Raw genomic sequence first — 25696 nt, forward strand, 5'->3', positions numbered from 1 at the left:
CTAATAACTTTTGATTCCCCTGTCCCCATGTCTTACTCCTTCTGTCACTGTCTTAGTCATTTCTCACACATTGACTTCTCAATTATTTCACATTTTCACAAGAACAATAACCGTTTTCTTCTGCAGTTCATTGAAGCTGGCATGGTACCTGACTCAGAGCACTTGAACTATATTGTCAAGCTGTTACACCAAGCACAGGCATCCCAACAAGACATAGCTGCAGTCCTGGAAGCCAGGTCCAGGTAAGATGGGAGACTTACCAGGTCTGTATCTTGGTGGGGACCCAGAGAGGTGAAGGCAGAGCACTTTTCAACTCTCCTATCTCGGGGTGCATGTGTCACCGGTCACAAGCCTGTCCTGTCTCTGCCCACAGCTGACCTTACTCTGCCTCCACTTGCTCCTCACGTCCCTTGGCTCATGCTTTGCTGCTTGCCTAATTGCACGTAATACGCTCTCGTGTGCATGCAAGTGACTTATCTTTTTCTCCCTGGCTCACTTTCTGTTGGCTTGGTGTTCTCCGTCCTCCCTCACGCACTGTGTCTACTCAGCTTATGGGGCCCCAGCCATTTATTCAGTCTCTGATTGAGTTGTACTGCCATAGGACTGGGGTGGTCCTCCTTGGGACAGCACTTCCCTGGCATGTACAGGGTCCTAGGTTCCATCTCTAGCCATGAAAGCAAGCAGGTGGTACTGCAATATACCTATATTGAGAAAAGGGAAAGCAAATTTTGTTGGGATTGGAGAGAGATAGTAAAGTGCTTGCCTCACAAGTACGAGGACTTGTGTTCAGTCTCTAGCATCCACATAAAAGCTGGTAATAGATACCTGTAATGCTAGTGCTGGGGAGACAGAGACAGGGAGGTCCCTGGGGGTCAGCGGGACAGCCAGCCTTGCTTATGTAGTGAGTTCTGGGTTTAGTGAGAGACCTTATCTCAGAAAACAAGGTGCTGAGCCCTTGCTTGGCATCAGGGACTTGGAACATGACTGGGGTGGTAAGGGAATGATGGAAAGACAGACAGACACAGACAGAAATATCTTGGGCTGATGGGCTCTTTGCTAGGAAAACACAGCACACCAGAAGCTCAGCATACTTGTTGTATAGCGTTCTTATATACAGCTGAACAAGAGGGTGGGTTATTACATACAGAGTAATACGGAAGGTTTATCGTTTATGATATGCAGCTGGATGGAGGAGGCAGGCTTAACTAATCTAGTAGGAGCAGTCTTGGTGTAAGCATCCAAGGGGAGAAAGCTATGGCAGACATTTTCTGCACACAGTACCAACATCCACACATGGGCCAGAAGGGAAGGCTTGACCATTAATGTCCCTGTAAGCCTTGCCCTGAGGAAAACCTTTTCCATTCTTCCATGGGTCTGAGGCTCTGGGCTTCCTCTGCTCCCTCAGGACAGCCTGAGGAAAGACCCCTGAGGTTGACCCCTGTGCACCCCCTCCCACCACCACCACACAGTTGTTTCTTTAAAAGAAATTGTAAATATCAGGAATGAGGGGATCAGTGCAGATCCCCCCACCACTGAAAAGATTGTTGTAATATCCACTGTATGAATTCAGCAATGAAGATCTAAATGGTTGTATAAATTAAAGGAAAAATTTACTTCACAATTTAAAAGCTTCTAAAAAAGACATCCCAAGGGTCATATGCCTTTTCTTGGGAAGTATATTCATTTTTAAGAGATGAGGCTAAGTAAATTTATACATAATTCCAGAATTTAGGAAAGGAAAGAATATTTATTGGGCTATTTTTTTCTTTTTGTGGTTGGTTTGTTTTTATTTGCACCCAGGTGGCCTCACTATGTAGTCAGTGTTGGACTTGAATTCCTAATCCTCCTACCTCTGTCTCCTAATTGGTAGGATGTGCCACCACACCTAGCTTATCAGGATTTTTGAGGCAGGTATTAACTATATACAAAAAACAAGGTGAGCCCATCATGGTTGCACATGCCTTTGATCCCATCACTCAGGAACCAGAGGCAGGTGGATCTCTGTGAGTCTGAGGCCATTATGACCTGTATAGTCAGTTCCAGAATAGCCAAGGCTACATAGTGAGACCCTTTCTCAAAAACTAAAAATTAAAAACCAAAGTGGTACAAGAAATCAAGAGATGCCAGGTGTGGTGACTCAATACCTGTAACCTAGCAACTGTGAGACAGAGACAGGAGGGTCAGAAATTCGAGTGTATTGGCTACATAGCAAGTTTGAGGTCAGCCTGGGTCACATGAAACTGTCTTCAAGAGACAGAAAACGAAGAGCTGTTGATCTAGAGCAGTGGCTCAGTAGTTAAGAGCACTGGCTGTTCTTCCAAGGGACCCAGGTTTGATTCACAACACCCATGTGGTGGCTCACAACCATCTGTACCTCCAGTTCTAGGGGATCTGATTCCCTCTTCTGGCTTCCAGTGGCACCAGACACTCACATGGTACACATGCATGTAGTCAAAAATAAATACACACAAACTTTTTAAATGAATTTTTAAGAGCTGTGAATGAGTATTTTTCATGAGCTTAAATGTAAAATCCTTCAACAGATACTGGAATGAAGGACAAATTCTTTAACTTTGTAAAGAGAGCTATAATAAACCAACAGACAGACTTGAATAAAGACTGGAGGGTTTTCTTCAAGACTGAAAACAAGGCAGGACTCTGCCCACACTTCCATCAAGATCATTTGCCCATACTTCCTAGCCAGCATGATCAGAAGTGAATATAAAAGGTGTACAGATTGGAAGTAAAATAATACCCTGTACTTGTAGGTGACATGAAGTACAAACCTATGTGACAAAGAACCTATCAAGAACAGCTCTAATGAATGAGTACAGAAAGGCTACAGAATAAAGACAGCCCACAGATCAACCGTGCTGCCATGTAACAGCAATGAACCTAGGAACCAAAGTCTAAAACAGCTCTTTTGACAATAGCCTAAAAAACTAAATGCTAGATAAAAAGCTTACAGAACATACTTGATTTGTATACTGGAAGCCATGAAATGTTGAAAGAAATTAAGTAAAGAAATATACTATTTTTATGAATTCAGAGATCAAAAAAGATGTCAATTCTCTTTAAACCCATTGAATTCAATTCTAAGCTATGATACTTGTAGATAGAAAAACAATTCATTCAAGCCGGACTTGGTGGCACATATCTCTAATACCATAGCATGTATTACTTAGATGCTGTTATACTTAGAAGGCTGAAGCCAAAAATCAGGAGCTGGGGCAGCCCGTGGCTCAGCAGCTAAAGGCCCTTGAAGCCACCAGGCTTGATGAGCTGAGTTCAATACCCAGAGCACACAGGAAAGGAGTGACTGGCTGCTGCAAGGTGTCCTCTGGCCACCATGTATGTGCTGTGGCATCGGCACACCCACATGTAAAATACACCTATAGGCATAAGCATACAAAATAAACAAATGAATGCTTTTTAAAAAGAGTTCAGCTTGTAAATAATTTTTAGCGTTTCTTGTATGTATTAGGTTTTCTCAGGTCTTGTGCATATTAAAATATAGAACACACAGGAGCATTGGTGACTTAGGGGTGAAATAAGCATAATCAACTCTCTTCTGTCATTGAAGGTTACGAGTGAGGCAGCTGAAAAAGAACTGGAAGTGTGATTTAGACTCAGCCTTGAGTGAAGTGGAGGTATGGCGTTCATCTTCAAAGACATTGCTGGGCTCTGAAAACCTGTGACAAAATGTTTGAATAATTAGGAAGAAGAGCTTTAGAAATATCACTGCTAGGGAAAATGCTAAGGAAGAGAAGTCTGATAGTTACAGTTAAAGATTAATGTTTTGAAAAGCAAGCCTCTGAATTTCTAGGCTGTAGGCTGAAGATGGAGCTTGGCAGGAGATCATTTGCCGAGAGTGTACAGAGCCCTGGATTCTAAGGCCACTACCTACCCCACTCCCCCACCCCACACAAAGTAAGTCTAAGGTTGTGAACTATTTTAAATTAATTCTCATTGTAGCTTCCATTTCAAAGTTAGCTTGTATCAATCTAAAGCTTAGTCTGTAGTCTAGTACTGGGCAGACGTATGACTGTAAAGCAGTGTGGGTAGCTATGGCCCTGGACTGATGAGAGCTAGGATCACAGTGCACACTCCTAGCATTTAAAATAAGAAAGAGGGAAGGGGTTAGAGAAATGACTCAGTGGAGCTCCTATTGCTCATGTCAGGAGGCTCACAACTGCCTGTAACTTAGGCTCCATGGGATACAGCCCCTTTTTCTGCCCTCCAAAGGCACCAGCATGCATGTGTGCATCCCCATATGTAGACATATACATATACATATAATTAAAATGAAATGGAGTAAGAAACAGGGGCCTCAGAAATGGCTCTGCTCCTCATAGCCATTCTGTGCCCTCTCGTTGTTGACATGGTCTTGGTCAGCATGACGGAACCTTCAAACAGCCTTTGCCCTGCCTCAGAAAGCTTTTCTTAGTTTTGACAGAAGGTAGGAGACAGTAAGTTTACTGGAATTTCCTTTGTTGACCCCAAATCTTAAAAGGCCAAATAATGGTTTAAAAAAAAAAAAAAAGTGCTCCGCCGGGCGTTGGTGGCGCACGCCTTTAATCCCAGCACTTGGGAGGCAGAGGCAGGCGGATCTCTGTGAGTTCAAGGCCAGCCTGGTCTACAAGAGCTAGTTCCAGGACAGCCTCCAAAGCTACAGAGAAACCCTGTCTCGAAAAACCAAAAAAAAAAAAAAAAAAAAAAAAAAAAAAAGTGCTCCCTCTAGAAGCAAGAAAGGAAGCAGTGAGTTGCCACAGAGATAGATGCTCATGCACCTTGGTGACAGTGTTTTCCTTCCTGGAGCTCTGTTCTATTAAGTCCCGGAGCATTTAAGTAACTGAAGGTTACAGCGTATTGCAGTCCACAGAACACTGTAGTGAGAAAAGTGGAACTTCTGTGTCGTGTTTCTGAATGCTGCTTATCAGGTTTTCAGTTCCCAGACTTAGTCATACAGATTTCTGTGTACCCTCAGGTGCCCGTGTGATAGCATGTGCTTGCAGAGATGGTAGAGTTTTTAACTTTTCCTCTCCCTCCCTCCTTCCCCCCCTCCCTTCCTCCCTCCCTTCCTCCCTTCACTCCTCCCTCCCTACCTCCCTCCCTTCCTTCTATTTTTAATAATTTTAATAGACTTGTAAAGAAAAAGGTGACTGGACCAAACTGGGAAACCTGTACATTAGCATTAAAATGAGCTGTGAAGAATTTGGAGATTTCCAGAGATTCTGTGCTTGTGTTGCGGAAAGCCTCACAAAGGATTGCAAAGGAGAACGGCCAGGTGTCCCTTTTTGTGAGTTTGCGGAAACAGGTAAAATGTTGCTGTTTTGTTTTGAGGACAGTAGTTCTTAACTGGAGACTAAAACATTCTTCCCATGCAGAGGCTTAGCCAGTGTTGCAAGTTTCAGACAGACTGAAATCTGTATTTTTTTTTCCATCCACCTACTAATGGTAGCTCACAATCAAGGGTAAGAACTCATTTTTAGTGTCAAATATTTCACAGAGCATGACTGTTTTCTTTTCATTTGGGTTAATAAAATTATTGCAAGTGATATGGGAGTACCCAAATTTTTGATACCACTGGTATTGCTACTATCTACAAATCAAAAATATTATATAACCTTTAAAAATACATTCTCTTGAGGGCTAGAGAGATGGCTCAGAGGTTAAGAGCACTGGCTGCTCTTCCAGAGGTCCTGAGTTCAATTCCCAGCAACCACATGGTGACTCACAACTGTCTATAATGTGATCTGGTGCCTTCTTCTGGCTTGAAGACAAACATGCAAGCAGAATACTATACACATAATAAATAAATAAATCTAAAAAAATACATTCTTGTGAAATAATGACTCCCTGTGCATTCTGAATAAGCCTTACATGTATAATCTTTCTGTCCCTGCTCAAGAAAGTACTAGGATTACAGAAGTGAGCAACTACATGGGACTTGAGATGTTGTTGAGATGATGCTACTGTGGCTTCTATCGTGGAAGGGCAAACACATTTCTGTAAAAGGCCAGAGAGTAACTCTCCTAGGCTGTACATGCAACCCCTACAGTTTCAGTTTAAACAATTCTTTGTAAATAAATCTACTATTAGGCCGAGTGTGGTGGTGCACACCTTTAATCTCAGCACTCAGGAGACAGAGGCAGGAGGATCTCTGTTGGCTTTAACATCAACCTAGTTCACATAGTGAGTGTCAGGATGGTCAGGGCTGTGTAGAGAGACTGTCTCAAAAGACAAAATGACAACAAAAATCTACTACTATCTTTGGGGCTGAGTTTAGCTTGTGGAACAGTTTCCAACACTAGGTCTTTGAAGTGATTTCAGTAATTCTGCGTCATCGTAAGTGACTGTCTCATTTCTTTCCATGTCTGCTTTATGTTTCAGTTAGCAAGGATCCACAGTTCAGTGAGGTGGATAAGACTTTGTTGGGAAGGATCGGAATAAGTGCTATGTACTTCTATCACAGACTGATGCTGTGGTCCAAGGTATTTCTTTGTATGTTGGTTTGGTGCAGAGAATCTTAGTTTAAAGATTAGAAACAGATTATGGAATAATCCTTCAAATCAGAAATTTTCTAAGAATCACTTCAGGCATAACAAAATGGCCTAGACTACTTAGTGAGTTCTTAGTTTCCACATTTGTTTCTAAATGCTGAAAGGGCATGATGGGACACCAGCTGCTTTTTAGAATCTAATGATAGGCCATACGTAGGAGGCCATGCTAAAATACATTTGTTTGAATGAACTTTGACTACTCCATAGTCATCTTTATAATCTTTAAAGAGCTCAAAGCATCTTTCCTTCCTACTTATTTATTTATTCATTCGTTGAGACATAGTCTCTCTATGTAGTACTGACTGTCCTAGAGTTCGGTTTGTAGACCAGGCTGGTCATGAACTCAGAGATTCTCCTGCCTCTGCCTCCTGAGGGCTAGGATAAAAGGCGTGTGCCCCCATGCTCAGCCTCAAAATACCTTTCTTAAGATGAATCCAAGATGCTCATGATCATCAAAACTCTTTACAAATCACCCCTTGAATACTCAGATACCATGCACCGCCCATGTCTGACTTTCTTAACTGAGTCCACTATGCAGGTGGTCTGGTGACTCAAGACCATACTGTTCTGTTTTATTTTGCTTGTCTACTGGTATATGTGCATACATGTACATACATACACACACACACACATACACACCATGTTATGTATTTGTAGTCAGAGGACAATGAACAAAACATGGTTCTCTTCTTTAATCATGTAATCACAAGGGTTGGACTCAGGGCAGCAGGTTTGTCAACAGAGCCTTTACCCGTCGAGCCGTTTCACCAGCTCTCAGAACTGCACTGTTCACAACCTTTCCATTTCCCTGAAGTGATAAATTGAGGACATGAAAACCCAATGTGAAGGGAAGATCTAAGGATGGAGCAAAATGCAGCAATTAGGTTTGATCACTGTTAAATTAACTGTTAAAGCTTAGCTTTTGTTACTCTGGTCATTTCAGAATTAGATGTCTGTGCAGTTGTATATATGCAACATTCGTGGACTAAAAGGAATTTTTGCACCCAGACAGGTTGAACAGAAAGTCTGTAGGTTTCCAGATGAATACTCACTCACTGTGTGACAGGATGGGTCCCTCTCTGCTGTAAGATCTGGTGAAAGGCCAGCCATGTCTGCACACCAGAGGACTATAGAGCAAAAGTCTCTTTGACAATGTGAAGAGTCAGCTAAAACTGTAGACTATTCTGATTTATTTGGTTTTTGCTTCTTAGGTCATTAAGACCTTGGTGAATTTTTCTGTCCTTAATTGTTGTGCTCAGTGAGTTGATTTTGCATATTGCCTTACTAACTAGGAGGTAGTTTGTTTCTTGTTTGTTGGTTCTGTTTTGTTTAGGCTTTGTTTTTTGTTTGTTTGTTTGGTTTTTTTTTGAGATAGGTCTCTCTATGCAGCCCTTACTGTCCTAGAAATCAATATGTAGACCCAGCTGGCCTTGAACTCACAGAACCCCCCTGCCTCAGCCTCCTGAGTCCTTTGACTATAGGCAAGTACACCATGCCCAATTTAAGCCTATTCCTTTTTTAATATAAGGCAAAATTGTTGAAATTAAGCTAAAATTATTCTTTGAAAGAAACATTTATTCATTCATATTGAAAGTATTTTCGTATCATAACAAAAATCTGGTTGAAAAGAGTACAGAGTATTAAGTGTGTCTGTAAACTCAGACATCTGCATACATATACACATAGAGATAGCATAAAACGAAATGAACCTTTTTTTAAAAAAAAAAAAGTATTTATTGACTGGGAATGGTAGCACACACCTTTACTCCCAACAGGCAAGTAGATCGCTGTGAGTTTGCGGCCAGTCTGGTCTACAACCTGGACTGTTATACAAAGAAATCCTGTCTTGGAAAAAAAAGTATTTCTTGTTGAGCTGCTTACAGGGAAAGTAGACTGGCCCTTGTTTAAAATAGTAATGCACACCCAAATTGTTATGTCCAAACCAAAGACAACCTTTGTGTATAATCTGTCACATAATTCATTTACTGAATTAAAAAGGTAACTATTCTCAGCTAACAATTTTGGTTTCGCCTTACTATTATTCCGTCTAAATTTGGTGACAAATTATCTTCTTTTTCCCCAACTCTCCTAGATCTCAGATTGGTAAACTGTAAAAGGAGTAAAAATGTAATAATTTTCCATAGTTAACACATGGAACCCTTGCCCAAACAATGAAATCTTTTTGGTTTGGTTTGGTTTGGTTTTTGGTTGTTGTTGTTGTTGAAAGGGGCCTTGCTATAAAATCCAAACTAGCCTTAGACTATCAGCAGTTTTCCTGCCTCAGCTTCCTAAGTGCTGAGCTTATAGGCAAGAGTCATGTGCCCAGCTCCACAGTCATGTGCCCAGCTCCACAGTCTTTTTTTATTCCTTATTCATTTTACATACCAACCACAGCTCCCCCTCCTTCCCCTCCTCCCCTCCCCTCCTCCTGTTTCCCCCCACACACCTCCCCGCCAACCCATTCCCCCAGCCACTCCTCAAAAAGGGTAAGACCTCGCATGGGGAATCAACCAAGCCTGGCACACTCAGTTGAGGCGGACCAGGCCCCTCTCCACTGCATCAAGGCTGAGCAAGGCCTCCTACCACAGGGAATGGGTTCCAAAGAGCCAGCTCATACACCAGTAATAGATGCCGGCCCTCTGCCAGGGGTCCCACAAACACACCAAGCTACACAACTGTTGCCCGCATGAAGAGGGCCTAGTTTGGTCCCATCAGGCTCCCCAGATGTTAGTCTAGAGTCCATAAGCTCCCAAGAGTTCAGGTCAGCTGTCTCTGTGTTTCCCTGTCATGATCTTAACATCTTCACAAACGCACACATAGCCAGGCGGTGGTGGCGCATGCCTTTAACCCAGCACTCGGGAGGCAGAGGCAGGCGGATCTCTGTGAGTTGGAGGCCAGCCTGGTCTACAGACGAGTTCCAGGACAGGCTCCAAAACAATACAGAGAAACTCTGTATGGAAAAACAAAAACAAAAAACAAACAAACAAATAAAAAAAACCTACATGTACACATACACATGCGCACGCTCATATAATCCCTCTTCCCTCTCTTCGACTGGATTCCTGGAACTAGCTTGGCCTGGTACTTGGCTGTGGATCTCTGTATCTGCTTCTATCGGTGACTGAATGAAGGCTCTCTTGATGACAATTAGGGTAGTCACTAATCTGATTACAGGGGAAGACCAGTTCAGGCACCCTCTCCACTATTGCTAGGAGTCTTAGCTGGGGTCATCCTTGCGGATCCTGGGAGTTTCCCTGGCACCAAGTTTCTCCCTAACCCAAAAATGGCTTCCTCTATCAAGACACCGCTTTCATTGCTCTCCCCCCCTCCACCCCTCCCCCAACTCAACCATCCTGTTCCCTCATGTTCTCATCACCCCACCCCCTCCCCCTCTACCGCCCCCTCAATGCCCAGTTTACCCAGGAGATCTCATCAGTTTCCCCTTCCCAGGGTGATCCATGTGTCCCTCTTAGGATCCTCCTTGTCACCTGGCTTCTCTGGAGCTGACTTGTAGTCTGGCTATCCTTGCTAAGGGAGTCAGTGCAGAGAATCAATAAAAGGAGAAGTGCTGGCCGAGAAGGTGCATGTGAGTCCAGGGTGGGCGTGGCTAATGGGAGGCAAAGCAGGAAAAGCATAAGCAAAGCCTCATTGCAGTGTGACAACTGTCAGTCTGGCGTAGCCATTCAAACTCATAACTGTCTCCTGCATTTTGGCACTGACTTTGTGTCTCTCTGATGCTGTAAATCAATGATACTTAGTGTTCTTTATTTTTATTCCAGGGAAGGATGGTCTTGGATACACTATATGAGCTAAAAATACATTTTACAAGTTTAAAAGGACTTACAGGACCTGAGAAAGTGGCACCACGATGTCAAATTGTGAATGTTGCAGTTGAAATTTTTATCAAAAGCGGGAGCCTTGATGGTGCCATTTGGGTACTGAGGGGTAAGTTCTGATACATGAATGCATAATAACCTGCTACTCTTCTTGTAAACATTGTGTAATTACCTTAAGTTGATACTGAGCTGGAGGTGATAGCTTGAACTTCAGTGAAAATCTGGAGAGGAAAAGTCACTATAGTATAAACTGATAGGAGAAAGCGCCTTTAACTTAACCTTGGTTGACAAAAGTTTATTCTTGATGTGACCTAGTTGTCATAGAAACCCTAAGTCTGAAACTACTGCATTCAATCCTGTATATTAAAAGTTATAATCATATATGTTAACCATATGAAATATAACATGCCAGATTGAACCCAGGTAGTCGAGCTTCAGAAGGCAGGTTCATGGGAAATCATGACCATGGCTTCACAGCCCCATGTTCTCATGTCAAGGCAAAGGTGCCTTCAAACCAAGACACTTATTTCCCAGTTGTGATTATTCTGAGGAGTGTCATTTTCATGGTGTGCCTGTGTTTTTCTCTGGAAGAATCGGAATGGATAATCAACACACCACTGTGGCCCTGTGATAGAATGGATGTGCTCAATCGGCATAACCTGCTCTGTACCATTGCACATGAGATCCTGGGCAAGAACCTTTACAGACAAACATTTGAAGTTTTGCGGAATCTGCCAGGCTTTCAGAATTCTCAAGGTATGTTTTTTAAAGTCTATGTTCATTATCTTAAAAAAAAAAGATTTAGTTATCTTTATCTTATGTGTGTGTGTGTGTGTGTGTGTGTGTGTGTGTGTGTGTGTGTGTGTGTGTATCACATACATGCCTGGTGCCTACAGAGGCTAGAAGTGGACATTGAATCTTCACGGAGATCCAGTCACAGCTGGTCTGTGAGTAGTCTGATGTAAGCACTGGAGACTGTACCCAGGCCCTCTCTGCAGGAACAGCAAGTACTCTTAGCTGCTGAGCCATCTCTCTAGCATGGCCTTCATTTTCTGTCAATCTGGTGCTTAATGTCTCATGAGAAGCGGTTCTCCACCTGTTGTGGCTAGGCTTTATACTCCAGTATTTGTAATGAAGTCATTTTCTATGAAGTGTGTTCTGTGTGGATTGGTTTTAAAGGTGCTTCTCTGGGTTGTCTGTCAGCAGCTCCTTGCTCCTTACCTTGCCTGTGCACATCACGAGCATGCGTCATATCTTAGTCTGTTCTATTTAGATAGTGAAGAGTACTTGGTAAGCACACGTCTTAGTAATCCTGGAATAAATGAGTTCTCTTAAAGCCAAGTTCAAGCTTTAAGGTAAGAGGGGGGGCTCAACGAGCAGATTTGTTCAGAACTGACAAGTTGAGAGGATGATACCCAGTGTGCAGAGGATGGTGTGGGACCTTCCTAGACTCTCCATATCCTCCCAACCTCGTTCCCATTGATTCAGGGAGGCTGTTTGTAGCTAGCATGGGTTGGAAGTGCCTTCCCAATAGTGATACTTTCTTTATCACCCAGTATGCCCTTAATATACAGTTGTGTTGATGATGAAATAAAACTGGTTTAGAGATGGACAGTGTGCTAGATTGTGGAAATCCATAAGTGGCAAACTAAAGGAGTTTCCTTCTTTATGTGTACAACAGGGTAAGGGGGTGATGTAATAAGTTTGGTGTTTAGAAAGATATTAAAGGGATTCATTTCCTGATAAGGCTTGGACCACTTAAAGATCCAACAATGACATGGACCTAGAGTGTGGGTCATAGACCCAACCTAGTAAAAGGAATAACAGAGTTGGCAATCTTCAAGGTGACTTCTTTCCCCGGCGAATTACTAATGGGATACCCGTTAAAGGATTTTGGAGTAAACGTAAGAGCATATATATTTGAGTCATGAAAGACTGAGGTCTGAGTTGTGCAAGCAGAACATAAAATTTTTCAGGACTGCAGATTCAACCTCACATGGGGACCAAATGCAACAAAGCTAGTGCAACTCTGAAGTCTGCCAAACTTCTTTCCACATTCTCCATTACAAAGGAAGTAACAGTTTTGCTTCTGTCAAAAGATTTTTTATTTTTTACTTGGAGAGTATGGGAGATGATTGCACTTCAGTGAGTCTGATTTCTGTAATGGAAAGAAAGACTAGGGTTGGAATGGGGAAGAAAGTTGAAGATTAATATTGGTCTTTATGTCATTGATCATTTTTCATTTTGTTGTACTTTTTTTTTTCATTTCAGAAACCGTGGAGGTTTCCCAGTATAGCCTTCTTTTCAATAAACTTCTAGATGCCTGTATAGAAAGTAGCAGTCTTGGCATATCATCTTCTGTAGCAGAGTTCATGGTTTCGAAAAGCATCCCTATTGACTTTTCCTTTCTCAGGAGATTAATCACATCCTTAGGAAGGAGTTGTCTGTGGCTCAAAGCCAGAGCCCACTACAAAAGTAAGTTCCATTGAAATGTTTCAATTAATATGTTAGTTTTAATTACTTTCTAATCCAGGAACCATCTATATTTAAAACTAGATTTTTAAATATGTAAAAATAATAGTTGGTACATATTCAGAGGCAGTGGTCTGATAGATCTGCACTGACTTTTGAAACCTGTCTTTTTGTCCTTTGTTTACAAGTACCATGTTTTCCTTTTAGAGTGTTATCAATTCCAATAGAGGGAAAGTAATGAAAACTTGACACAGTTTGATATGTCATACAACACAGGAGTAAAAACTTGGGTGGATTGAAATCTAAATGTTTGAATGTCAGACATCCTAGCTACCCCACCTGAGCTAGAAGTGTTTTCAAACTCCCAGCTGGGATCACCTTAGCAAATGGTAACTTTTCTTTTCAATGAAATGGGAAAAGAATTAGGTTGTATTATAGGTAATAAGTTCAAGTGTATTATAGGTAATAAGTTTAAGCACTTTTTGGGTTTGGGGAATTTAGGTTTTGATTTTTTTAAACAGGGTCTCATGTTTTATGCATGTATACACACATAAACATAATAATTGAATAAAATCAAAATATTTAAATGTTACTTGAACACCTTTGGATTATATTTAAGTATAGTTTTCAGAGATTAGCACCATCACCTACGCTGCAGTGGTTTCTTGAAGGAAAACAAAAACTCAAGCATTTTAAACAAAATCTGCATATAGAGTTAATTTGATTTTGATAAACTGTATATAATATTGTCTGTGTCCATTTGGGTGTCCTCAGTATTAACTGTTATTTCTAATAAGCAGCCAAACCTTTTAAGGTTAAGTCAAATCTGTTCTCTTGAAATGTGGGTTAGTGACTGTGGTGGCCATACCAGGATGGAGTTCACGTTGTGTCTTGTGCTCAGCACTTGCCAGGAGAGTAGGAACAACAGCAGCCACATGGTGGATGGCACCTTCAAGTAAACGCAGGCAGCCACAGTATTTAACAGCAAGTGGCACCCTCACGTTATAGTCTGTGTTCTGTGTTCATAACACCAGGTAGACAGTGGCCACAAAAGTATAAAATTGTTCGTAGACCAAATCCCGTTCAAACCTAAGTGGCTGTCTGGTCAGGAATTTTTTCTTCTTTTCTTTTGTTTCAGGATAATCTGATTACATGTAGCACAAGCTGGCCTCCAACTCACAGCCTTCTGCTTCAGCTTCCTAAGTGCTGGGGTTATAGGCATACATCACCACACCTGGCTACTTATTAATTACTCTGAAATTGTCTCATACATATTATTATGACTTGAGAAAATGGGCATTTGCTACAGGAAAACTCAGAGGTCATTTTTCAGAGTTCTCATGGGGTAGTTAGTATCTAATATACCAAGATGCTTACTGTCATAAAGGATTAATAAGTGTGCAAATATAAAAGTTACCCTGCCTGTAAGGAGCTGCCAGCTGTGGACACTTAGATGTCTTAGGTCTTATCCACTGGGATTTGGTGCAGTGTGACCTGTTGTTTAATTTTCAGGTGCTCTTTCATTGGGTTGCTACCCACCATTAGAGGGAAACTTATACCGGAAACTTCTACTGGTTCCTTCTTATTTGTCTGAGATTGAAATGCTTTTAGCTATCGAAATATTTCTGGTGTCTAATGCTAGCAGTATTCAAAGCCCGGGGACTTCCACACAGGTGCTACAAATCGTTTTGAAAAGGTGAGTGAATAGAACCCCAGCCACATTCTGAACATAGTGTGGCTCCACACCTGCTCTGTAATGCAGCGTGTGTACACTATTTCATTTATACTCTGTATATATGTATTATAAACTTGGCTACCATTTAAACTGAGAAAAACAAGACCGACTTGAAGCTTAAAATAAGTTAAGGGGTTAGGGATGAACTTGAGTGGTAGCGTGTGTAGGTGCGTGAGAACCAAACAAATAAATAGATGTGAATACATGTCATAAGATACGGATCTTCTCTAAGAACCAACCTTTCCTGTGTTAAAAAGTGTGGCCCCTTAAAGGGTCTTTACGTAAATTTTAGCTATGAATCTTTTCTTTATTCCTTACAGGTCCAGAATGACACAATCTGGCATAAATGTCATGTCAGTGTGGACACTCACACAACTCTTATCTCTGAGAAATTCTTCAGTTTTTCAGCTGTAGAATCTCAGTAATTTTTAAATGTAAAGTTTACTGTAAAACAAGTATTTTAAAAATAAAAAGGCTATTTTTGAGTGCCACCTTCTCCCAGAATGAGTGATCCAAGAGAGAGAAGACTAGGAGAAAGCAGAGTGCCTTTTGTGACTATCAGGCAAAGACTGTGAAGGTCTGAGATTTTACCCATTTGCAAGTTGGCCTGCCACAGGTCAATGTGTGCTAGCATAAGACACAAGGCTCCTTCCTGTGTTGGAGCAGGGTGCTTTCTTGCTATGGCACAGCAAACAGCCAGATGGTCTGCTTATCAGCATGATTCACTCTCATGGCAGATTGCTCCCTGACATCTCACAGTCAGAGCTGCTGTGGGTGCTTTCTCAGTTTGAGACGGGAGTCATGTGGTGTAGCCCCACTTGTCTGCTTGTTTGTTTCAAGTCAGGGTTTCTCTGTGTGGCCCTGACTGACCTGGAACTCGCTCTGTAGACCAGGCTGGCCTCGAACTCAGAGATCCGCCTGCCTCTGCCTCCAGAGTGTTGGGCTCAAAGGTGTGTGCCACCACTGCCCGGCTGAATAGCCCCTGTTTAACAGGAGGAAAACATTTTACTTGCACTTTTTTTAAAAGCCCATTGAAACTACCCTTTTTTTTTATAGCTCTATCTTTAGTAGGGGTTGGGCTTCTTTGACACTGTACAGTGTGTGGCATGAAGTGTCTAGGTTTTATTCTTAAAAGGATTTGATTTTCTTCTTGCGTCCCATTTCCCACACATGCAGCCTCTGTATTCATTGTTGAATGTGAGAGTAGTTCTTGTCCTAGTCCATGACCAGTGACATACCTAGATCTTTGATTTTATCAAGGCCAATATATTTTGTCTTGCTGGTGTACTGAGCCCTGCCTTAAGGTGTTAACCTCTATAGAATTTTATTCACTTTTAAACATTGAGAAAATACCACATACTCAGTTTTTCAGTCTGTCAGACTCTAAAGTGCCTCGTTTAATTTAGAAGCCCCAGAAGGCACTTGGATACTTGTGGCAATATATTGTTTATGATTTATTAAAGCCACTGGAAATCTAAATAGCAAAGCAGCCACAATAGTTAGCTATAGAAGCTAGGTGATGGTGGCCCACACCTTTAATCCCAGGACTCAGGATTAAGAGGTAGACCAATCTCTGTTAGCTCAAGGCCACCATGGCATGGCCTACACAAGAATGAAGAGTAACAGAACTCATGCCTTTGATCCCAATACCTGGGATCACACACCTTTAATCCCAGCTCTAGGGAGATGGAAACAGGAGTGATAGGGTAGAGAAAGGAATATGAGGAGGAGACAGGAATTAAGAGTCCTTTGTCCCTGAGGATTTGTGGGGACTGGATTGCCATTTCAGCTGGGTAGAGGTAAGATCTACTACTGGCTTGGCTGCTTTGTTTCTCTGATCTTCAGCTTGAATCTTGAACCCCAATATCAGTCTCTGGGTCTTTTATTTTTCCTGTTACAGATACTGCTTCCTTTTTTGAAGTGCAGGCCTTATTTAGGTCACCCAGTGGCCCACTGGTGTTAATTTATGTAGAACCAGTCTCAGAACTCAAGAACTCACTGACCCCCAGGGTACCAAGAGCAAGACACAATAAGCAAGAAAAACATGAGGTGTCATATTTTAAATATTTTTGGCCATTTCCTTTCTCCAGAAGAAAAGCTTCCATAAATTAAGAATCTCATGCCAGTGAACACAGTCTCAGTTGACGGCAGGTGGAGCTTGAGAAAATTATAACACTTAATGAAGTACCCAGGTCAGGACCAAAGAAAACATACAGCTCAACAGTGTGTTACTGTTAACTGCATATTAAGTACTTGCTTGAAACTAGAAATAACTAATACCAAAAGAAAACTAATGTGATTATTAATCATTTAAGATGTATTGTACTTAATACTAACTTGTACAGCTTAACATTTATAGTTATTAAATTTGTGAGTGCATACATATAGGTAACTAGCTGTATTCCAGATCAGTGTTTTCTCAAATTGGCCTTTGCTACTGGGTCCTAATATAAAATGCCTCTCATACTGCAAGCCATGATCTAAAAAGCTACAGAGTCAACTGCTAAAAGATACGATGATAGTTTGGAACCAACAAATATAAATGACTCTCCTACAGAAGCCACACTGCTTTTTTTTGTTGTTTTTGAGAATTTCTGCCTTTGTGTTCACTTTACAGATGTGAAGAAAGCAAATCCCGAAGCAAGGATGACTATCAAGCTGCAGTAGAGAGATTGATCCTGGCTGCTCGCATATCAGACCCCAAGCTCTTCATTAAGCACATGACGGTCAATATTAACAAGGAGCAGGTGTATAGCCTGGAGCACTGCTCTGCCCTGAAATGGCTGAAGGAGAATATGAAGTGGGCTGGAAAGGTTTGGCTTTTCACTAACCATTAGTTAATAAACATGTTGTTGTTGTTTTTTAAGTTCAAGTAATCATTGTTGATAATAAAAGATGATAAAAATAGTTCTCATTGTATTCAGCATTTGTATCTTGTTGACACTAGAAGTTATCAAATAGTTTTCAAGCAATAAAAAATTTTCATTTGCTTTATTAACAAAAGTGATTTTTAAAATTTCTTTTTTACTTAAATTTAGAAGGACTTAAGTATGGTAAATTCCTTTTTAATAATGTAATTCAAAGAGTGAAGAGCCATACACTGAATGCTGTGCAACACTTAAGAGGGGTACCACTTTGCTGTAGTCAGGGATACTACTCCTGGAATCAAACACCGTGACCAAAAGCAACTTGGGGATAAAAGGTTTATGTGGCTTATGCTCCCACATCGTAGTCCATCATTGAAGGAAGTCAGGGCAGGGACTCAAAAGCAGGAACCTGGAGGCAGGAGCTGATGCAGAGGCCTTGAACGGGAGCTGCTCACTGGCTTGCAAACCTATGGCTTGCTCCGCCTGTTTTCTCTGGGAACCCAGGGACTACCAGCCCAGGGGTGGCCCCCACCCACAATGGGCTGAGCCTTCCCCCCATCAATCGCTAATTTTAAAAAAAAGCTCTACAGTCAGATCTTATGGAGGCATTTGCTCAGTTGAGAGTCCCTCTAGTGAGCATAGATTTACAACACTAAAATTCATAGCATTATACTAGACGTTTAAGTTACCCTCAACAGCTTCCTTCTAATGTCTATGATTCTATATTATTGTGCGTGTGTGATGAGGGAGGGGAGTCTGTTCTTTTCCTTCCACCCTTATCTGGCGATCACGAGGTAGTTGGGCTTGTGGATCTGACAGCAAACGCCTCCGTCCACTGAGCACCCTAACCAGCACAGCATTGTAGGGTTTTTGACAATGTCTAACTGATGTGTGTAGTAAGTTAGACTTTGCTAAAGAAAATATTAAACAAATATGCCAAAGGTTAAATATCTATCAAGGATTGTCCCAAAGCACTAGGAAGTCGCCTTCAGGATCTGCAGCCTATTCTCTTTAGTGAGATCCTCCTTAATACAGTAAACCACAATTTCCTGTCTTTAAGAAGCTCTGAAGGGGTCATAAGTGGACAAGCGATGAGCAGGGGGTGGGGGGGACAACGTATTTAAAGGAGTTCTCAAAATAGGAAAGGGCAGTGTCCTTAAGCCTACAGTCTCACAGAGCAGGAGAATTAAGTCAGGAGTGAACTGCCTCAGAGTCTCGGGGAAATTCGGGTGGGCAACCTCTAACCACGCTCCTACAGAGGGCAATGCCCGCAAGGCAGCGCGGAGAGAAGGCAGGGGCTGGGCTCGGCGCCGGGAAAGCGCGGGCTTTTTGCCTGACAGCCGAGCGGAGAGGCAGCAGTAGCGAAAAGAGCAGTTACTGTCCCATCTCTGGCAGTTCTGGCCATCAGAGTCGCGACCTAAGAGCGTAGAAAGCCCGTGCTGACTGAGAACACCTAACATTTAAAAGTGGCCTGGCAGCGAGGCGTGGTGGCTGAGGCGGGAGAAGCGCGGGGTGCCGGGGGGAGACACCGTCTCAAGTGACGGCGAGCAAATCCAGATAAAGCCTGAGACAAGGTGGAGCAGGCAAACCCGAGAGGATCGGGAGCCCTCGGACTCAGCCGCTTCTGCGAAGCAGAACGAAACCGCCAACGGCCGCTCAACGGGGACCCGGGCCAGGGAGCTGCGCGTGCGCGCATTCGCCCCGCCCCCGGCCCCGGCCCCGCCTCTCTCCTTGCTCCGCCCGCCAATCATCTTCCTCCCTCAGGCCGTCGGCGCAAGATTGCAGGCTTGTGTCTCTCGTCGGAGCCCCGCACGTAGCGTTGCGGGGTAAGGACGCGGACCGGAGCGGCTTTGAAACGGGGAGGGACGGAGGGAGGTCCCCGAAAGCCGAAGCCCCAGCTGAGAGCCGCCGGCCGGCCGTGCGCAGGCGTGGTAGGAGTCAGGCCGGCCCGCCGTAGCCAATGAGCGTGGGTCCTGCGGGCTCAGGGTGACCCGGGCCTGTGCTGCTCGCAGGCTTGCCTGGAGCTCCCTGCTCAGCACGAGCTGACCACAGAGTCCACACTTGCCCAGAGCCTCGAGCCGTGAGTGCCTGGGGCGTGGACGAGGCCTCCAGGTGGGATCCGTGTTGAGGAGGCTGCTGGGAGAACCTTGAGGCAGGTGGGGCCCCGGGAAGAGGAGGAGGAGCTCTACCCCAAGTTGTGGGCCAAGTTGCAGGCCCACCAATTCACCTCTGGACCCGAAATGGCTAAGGAGACTCCCTGAGGGGGAGGTAGCGAGGGGAGCCCTTGGGGAGCCACTGAAGAGCTTGACGACTCTGCTAATTCAAGAAGTCTGTGCCGTGTGTGTGTGTGTGTGTGTGTGTGTGTGTGTGTGTGTGTGTGTGTGTGTAGTTTATCAGTGTGGGACTCGTACTGTTTTGTTTTAAAGAAGGTATCAAAAGTATGGTTGGTTGCTTGGCTGGCTGGCTCGCTGGCTGGTTGCTTGGTTGGCTGAAGCATTTATCTAAGACGGCCCTTACGGAAAAGGAACTGGAGATGCCCGATATCCCTTTGTTTAGTGCTGATGAAGGGATTTTTAAGCTCGGGGAAATTGGAATGCTGGAGGGGGCACGCTGTGAATAAACCAAGTCCTCCGTAATGGGAAGGCCCGAAAGACACCGACACTAACCCTGTAGGATGCAGACAGTGTGAGGGGCAACAGCACATTTGAGGAGCTTTGCCATAACACTTTTTCTTGTGCCAGATCTTAGGGTTGGAGACCAAAAACCCAACTGGATGAATTAAATTCACTGGGTTTCATTGGACCGTGGAGCAGCATCAAGGCCTCTGTATAGATAGGTGAGGCTGGGCCAGAAGAGCCTGTATCCTCCTTTTAAATGAATCGTTTCCCACTGTAGTGTTCTTTTTCCTGTGCCTCTGACCTTCAAGAAGCAATTATGACTTAACTCTCCAGCAAGAGCTGTAAAAAGGAAGCTTTCGATCTTCTTGGTACTTTTTACCCCACACTAAAAGCAGTAGGGAAAAAAAAAAATATGTCTGCTCTCTGGGTGAGCGGGTACATGCTTTTATTCCCAGCACTCCAGAGGCAGAAGTAGGCGAATCTCTAAGAGTTGGGTGCTAGCCTGGTCTACACAGTGAGATCCTGTCTACAAAAACAAAAACAGTCAAGCAGTGTGGTGCACACCTTTAATCCCAGCACTCGGGAGGCAGAGGCAGGCTGATTGATCTCCGTGAGTTCAAAGGCAGCCTGGTCTACAGAGGTAGTTCCGGGACAGCCAGGGCTATTACACAGAGAGACCCTGTCTCAAAGAGACAGAGAGAGAGATGCATGGTTTTATCACTACTTGAGAGAACAAATTTCATCTAATACCCTACGAGATAGTTACAAAGCATAGTTAGCATTCTACGAGAGAGAGAGAGAGAGTAGTGTGAAGTTAGCTTAGTTACAATAAATTACTTTCCAACACTAATTGTGCCAGGAGACCAAAGCTCAATCTTTGAAGACCTCTTCTTGACAATTTCTGTGCTTGTCAAAAATAATGGCCAGAGGCAGGCGGATCTACATAGCAAGTTCCAGGCCACCCTAGACTACATAGAGAGTTGCAGACCTCGGGGAGGAAGGGGGAAAAGGAGATGGAACAGAAGGTAACATCACTATTAAGCAGATTCAGACACTCGATTAACCTGGTTTGTAATGCATTTGATCCTCCCACAGCTACCTTCTGTCCAGCTACCTTCTGACCGTTTCCTGGGGACAAGGCTTTCCCGGGTGTCCTCCCGCTGCTGCAGGGTAGCCCCAGGAAGTCTCCCGTTACTGTACAAGTCTGAGTCTCTGCATTTGATTTTCTGTTTTGTTTTATGGTTATCTGCTGGTGTCTGTGTCCCCTTTCTCCGCCCCTCCTTCCTGCACTGTTGGTTTAGTGAAAACAGCAAATGTCTTCATGCTTTTTTAGTGCTTTGCCCTGGACCTGACACAGTAGTGAGTAAATGCCTGTCGGTAAACTGGCGAGCTAAGGAACCAGTTAGATGCTGGTTAGATAGGGAGTGAGTGTCTTTAGTTGCTCAGTAGCATGCCTTAGGCTTTCTCTGGATGGAAGGGGAATATTGACAGAAGTCATGAGAATCTGTCTGAAGACAGACTCCTGTGACTGTGGTAGCAAGTGTCACTGGCCTCCCGCAGCACCCACGCCATGCCTGAAATGGTGTGTCTTCAATTCGCTGTGTAGCTGTCGGCAGCAGTAGGAGAGACCAGACTCCCCCTTTGCAGCTTGCTGCCCGTACAGGCTGACTTCTCTCAGAGTTTTTACTCAGCTGAAGCTAAGACCTTGATTTACACTGCAGAAAAAGGAATTTCAGGGTAATACTGCGAAGACAGGTTAGAGCATAGTGAAAGATTTCCATATGTATTTAAGGGTGTTTTCATATAGATATAAGAGAAAACTTCTCCCCGAAAAGGTAATAATAATAGGAAGTTCATATTATGTATCAAATATGAATGGCCATGGCCTGGGAAGATAGATTCATTTCTCCCGGAATAATACATTCCGATGTAGAAGCAGGTACAAGGACTTGTAGTCATAGAACAAAAGAAAGCCATACATAGCTGGTGTCACTATCTGAGAAGGTTGTAGAATCTTCAGGAGGTTAGGGCCTTGGGAGAAGCACATCACCAGCAGCAGCCGTGAGATTTCTGTAGTCCATCCCCCACATCCTGTTCCCTTTCTGATCCCTCCTGCCACCCCACCTTCTCAGCCCAATGCTGCGTCTTACTTGCTGATGGGCTGTATCCTCTCCTGGAACTATGAGTCAAGATAAACTCTTCCTCCCTTATGTTACTTTTTTCACTGCATTTCATCACAGCAACAGAAAAATAACTAAAACATGTAGTTTATACATACGAAGTTAACACCTTAAGCGTTTCACTTAGAGGGATAGTAGCATAATGGTGTAATATCTCAAATTTAATCTCATTTCACCTGTTCAGTCCTTCTGTTTGCTTGTTAACCTGTTAGGCAATTAATGGATGCTTGGAAGTTGGCGTGCATATTCAGAAATGTTTTGCCACCTGAAGCCTTTGAGGAGGTAAGCTCTGTGGCCCACTCTGTATTTTCTTAGGGGAAGGTCTGTTGTGTGTTGATAATTTCACCTTGTTTTTCAGATCTCAAAACTGTCTCATGGTTTTAGGCAGGAACAACAACAAAAAAAGAAAGAGAAAATTCATATGAGCAGCCAAATTGTCTAAGACTCTGTACAGAGCAGGAGATTGCAGATTCTATCATATTAGTTCTATATGAAAGATTAAAAGGAAAAAGCATATTAAACCACCTCAGCACAGTATTATGTTCCCTAACTGTAGAGCACATAGCTGGATGTTTTAGAGTTAAAAGAGAATGACTCTCACAAGAATACAAATTCCTCCTCCTGGTGCATAGTAGATATGCAGCAATTATATAAATAAGTACAGCTTGGATAGACAGAAGTATGAGAGCTTAGAAATCCAGGTAAAAGGAGAAGAATAAGGAAGGTCATTGGGGCTTGACTGAAGGTTGTATGAAGGGATGGGTGAGACAAAGTCTCAGACAGACCAGGCTGGCCTTAAATTCATCGTGCAGTCATGGCTAAGTCTTGAATGCCTGGTCCTTCCTCTCCCACCGCACTGGAATTACAGACTTTGTCCACCACACTCAGCTCACTCTCTATAAGGAGTATTTGAGAGTGATTTGGAAGGATTGATTAAGAAATAATTACTGAGGCTTCTAAATATAAGACTCCGAAATGGATCTTGATCATGTAGGAGCTGTGGAAGCCATCAGAAGTGTGTGTGTAAGGAATGCAGTGGCATGCAGCGTCGTTTGGGAGAAGACGGACAAGTAGGCTAGCTAGCAAGCCGCTTGAGTCTGGTAGCAGAGAAAGCATCTCTGCCCTTAACAGTGTAAAGCATCTCCACGAACTCAGCATACCTGGTAGATTACAAAGCCTGCCCAATGCTTAGAGACGTCTTCTATATAATGGGAAGTGTAAATTGCACTGTGGAATTGCTTCCCAAGAACCAAAAGTTATTTCCTCTGAGCTCAAAAATGTGGAATTATTTTCATTGAGGAAAATAAAAAGTACTTGAAGAACATTCCAGACAGCTTGGGACACAGTTTAAGAATGAGAATGTCAAGTTGTCTGAGTGGACTGTGTTTCCACTCTGGTAACAAGGAAACTAAAGGACATCTTCCTGTCTGTACTGAGATCCTCAGGATATTCTCCACTGCACAGGCATAAGTACATTAGTGTAAATTAAGGAAAAAAAACAACTTCGAGGAGAACGATGCCATCTGCAGTGATGGGGAAATCATCACTCCCTGCTGCCGATACTGCATTAGGGGAACTTAGAACCACTACTTAGAAACCAGACGAACTGCAGAAAATCGGTTTCTATATTGTTGCTGTGGACTTTCTCTGCTTGGGTCTTTTAGGTAGACTATCACCTGCATGCCAAATTTACAGAGAGTAATCCCTGTGTCTGACAGGTTCTGCCTGAGGAAGCTCCTCCCACACTGGCTTCACTACTCCCGAGCTCTGTCAGGAGCAGAGGCCGTCAATGCTTTGAGGCCCTTCTACTTTGCAGTTCATCCCGATTTCTTTGGACAGCACCCCAGGGAAAGGGTAAACACTTAACTCTTTAACTTGTTGTCTATCTGTCTAGTTGATTTACCTTTGACGCAACATAATGCAGAAAGTTCTGTAAGTTCAAATTATTCAGTCATGGTAATGTTTGACCTAGAAGCTATACTAACTTGAAAAATGATAAAGTTTCAAATTAATAAATTTAGCAGATATTTGTGATGTTAGAAATTGAAACCATTGTTTATTCAAAGCTGTCATTACTTATATAAGCAATAAAGTTGCCACATAAATTCGAGAGCATACTAATCATGTTTTCTGTACTAGCTTTTGGAGTAAAATGGAAGGCTTGAGAGAAAAGCCTTTCTTCACCTGACAGAATCTTGTAAGGATGCCCCAGGCAGGTTTTCAGGGCCTGGAGCTGTCCCTGCACACTGCAGGCTCCTGGCTTGTGCTGCCTCAGGGAGTACAAACTGACAAGAGTAAAGTTAGATAATGTTGTAGAGCTGAGAGCACTGGAGTTATCTCATTGGTCCCTCTGTTTTCATTAACACTGGTCCCTGATTTAACTGGGATGTTAAACCCCGGCCCCAGGCTCAAGTGAACATCCCTGCGTGGTAGCACATGGCTGCACATCATCACTCCTGGGGATGAGGACTTGGCTGTGAGTCTGTACTGTGGAGCAGCCAAGGCTCACCCTCTGCCTTGTGTGCCTATGCACTGCCAGCCACCCTACTGTGGAACCCTCGCCTAAGTATAACAGCCTTTCTGAGCTCTGTGAATCCTAGCAGGCCGCTGACCTGACGGTGGCCTTGGGGACTCTCACTCACGGGTGTGCAGGTCTGATCATCTGTGTCTTCCCTTAGTGTGCTCTGTCTGAGCACTTACTTACTCTCTGCCTAGGCTCTGTGCTCACTGCTCCCTCCGCTTGGACTGTCCCAGACACGGCTTACCTCTTCCTCTCAGTGAACCTCTCCCAGGCTACTTTCCTTTCCAGTGTTTCCTCCTCTTACCTATCAGTATTTTCTCTGTTTCTGTTTTCCTTCCCATGTGCCCTATCTTATTTATGAGGTCTATTGTTTATCTCCTGCCATCAGTGAAATGCAGGCTCCATGAAGGCTTCTAACTCAACCGACAACCATTACCCACTCAGCTTAGACTCTTCCTTGGCTCACCAAAAACTTGCCCCTCTGCTGAGGACAGACTCAAGCTCCAAGTGCTTATAGTGACCTACTCCAAGTGCAGGATTTCACACTGTTACCCACTGGTGTGGTTCTTTTCCTTTTAATACTCTTAAAGTATGTGATACTAATAGATTACTCACAGCTACATATAAAGTTCACTTAAAAATCTCCGTCTGGTCCCTATTTCCTTTACCCTGTTCCTGTTCACTTCTTACAGATTTTTGTCTTTATTGACTTCTGAGTTCCATTGTTTCTTGGGACAAAAATGAAAACATCAAAAGTAACTTTGAAGATTTCACTTTTATTTTGGGTAGAGTTTGGTATTGGTTTTGAGGCAGGTGTCACTATGTGGCTCAGGCTACCCTCAAACTCAAGACAACCCTTCTCCTGCCTTAGCTTCCCAAATAAGGGGAGTATTGGTTTGTGGCA

General features: G+C 43.3%; 2 protein-coding genes across 8 annotated transcripts in view; both read left to right on the forward strand.

Annotated features, from left to right (window-relative positions):
- Positions 1-17604, forward strand: part of Topaz1 (testis and ovary specific PAZ domain containing 1) — a 47629-nt gene extending 30025 nt beyond the window's left edge. For both annotated transcript variants that reach the window (XM_021234258.2, XM_040739758.1), the window contains exons 12-20: positions 127-242; positions 3584-3650; positions 5143-5317; positions 6394-6494; positions 10343-10508; positions 10991-11155; positions 12671-12874; positions 14384-14567; positions 17224-17604. In XM_021234258.2, coding sequence (XP_021089917.1) covers positions 127-242; positions 3584-3650; positions 5143-5317; positions 6394-6494; positions 10343-10508; positions 10991-11155; positions 12671-12874; positions 14384-14567; positions 17224-17443 — 1398 coding nt within the window. In that variant the 3' untranslated portion in view covers positions 17444-17604. The remainder of the gene's footprint in view (positions 1-126; positions 243-3583; positions 3651-5142; positions 5318-6393; positions 6495-10342; positions 10509-10990; positions 11156-12670; positions 12875-14383; positions 14568-17223) is intronic.
- A 1597-nt stretch (positions 17605-19201) lies between these two features.
- The window catches only part of Tcaim (T cell activation inhibitor, mitochondrial), a 34096-nt gene continuing 27601 nt past the window's right edge, over positions 19202-25696 (forward strand). The window contains exons 1-4 of one of the 6 annotated variants that reach the window (XM_013122197.3): positions 19202-19299; positions 20215-20309; positions 22484-22553; positions 23990-24125. In XM_013122197.3, coding sequence (XP_012977651.1) covers positions 22495-22553; positions 23990-24125 — 195 coding nt within the window. In that variant the 5' untranslated portion in view covers positions 19202-19299; positions 20215-20309; positions 22484-22494. Of the gene's footprint in view, positions 19300-19321; positions 19630-20214; positions 20310-22483; positions 22554-23989; positions 24126-25696 lie in introns of those variants that run through there. The other 5 variants (XM_013122196.3, XM_013122195.3, XM_013122198.3 and 2 more) reach the window with 5 other exon arrangements.

Source organism: Mesocricetus auratus, unplaced genomic scaffold (assembly GCF_017639785.1).
Source record: "Mesocricetus auratus isolate SY011 unplaced genomic scaffold, BCM_Maur_2.0 Super-Scaffold_100691, whole genome shotgun sequence".
Lineage (NCBI taxonomy): Eukaryota > Metazoa > Chordata > Mammalia > Rodentia > Cricetidae > Mesocricetus > Mesocricetus auratus.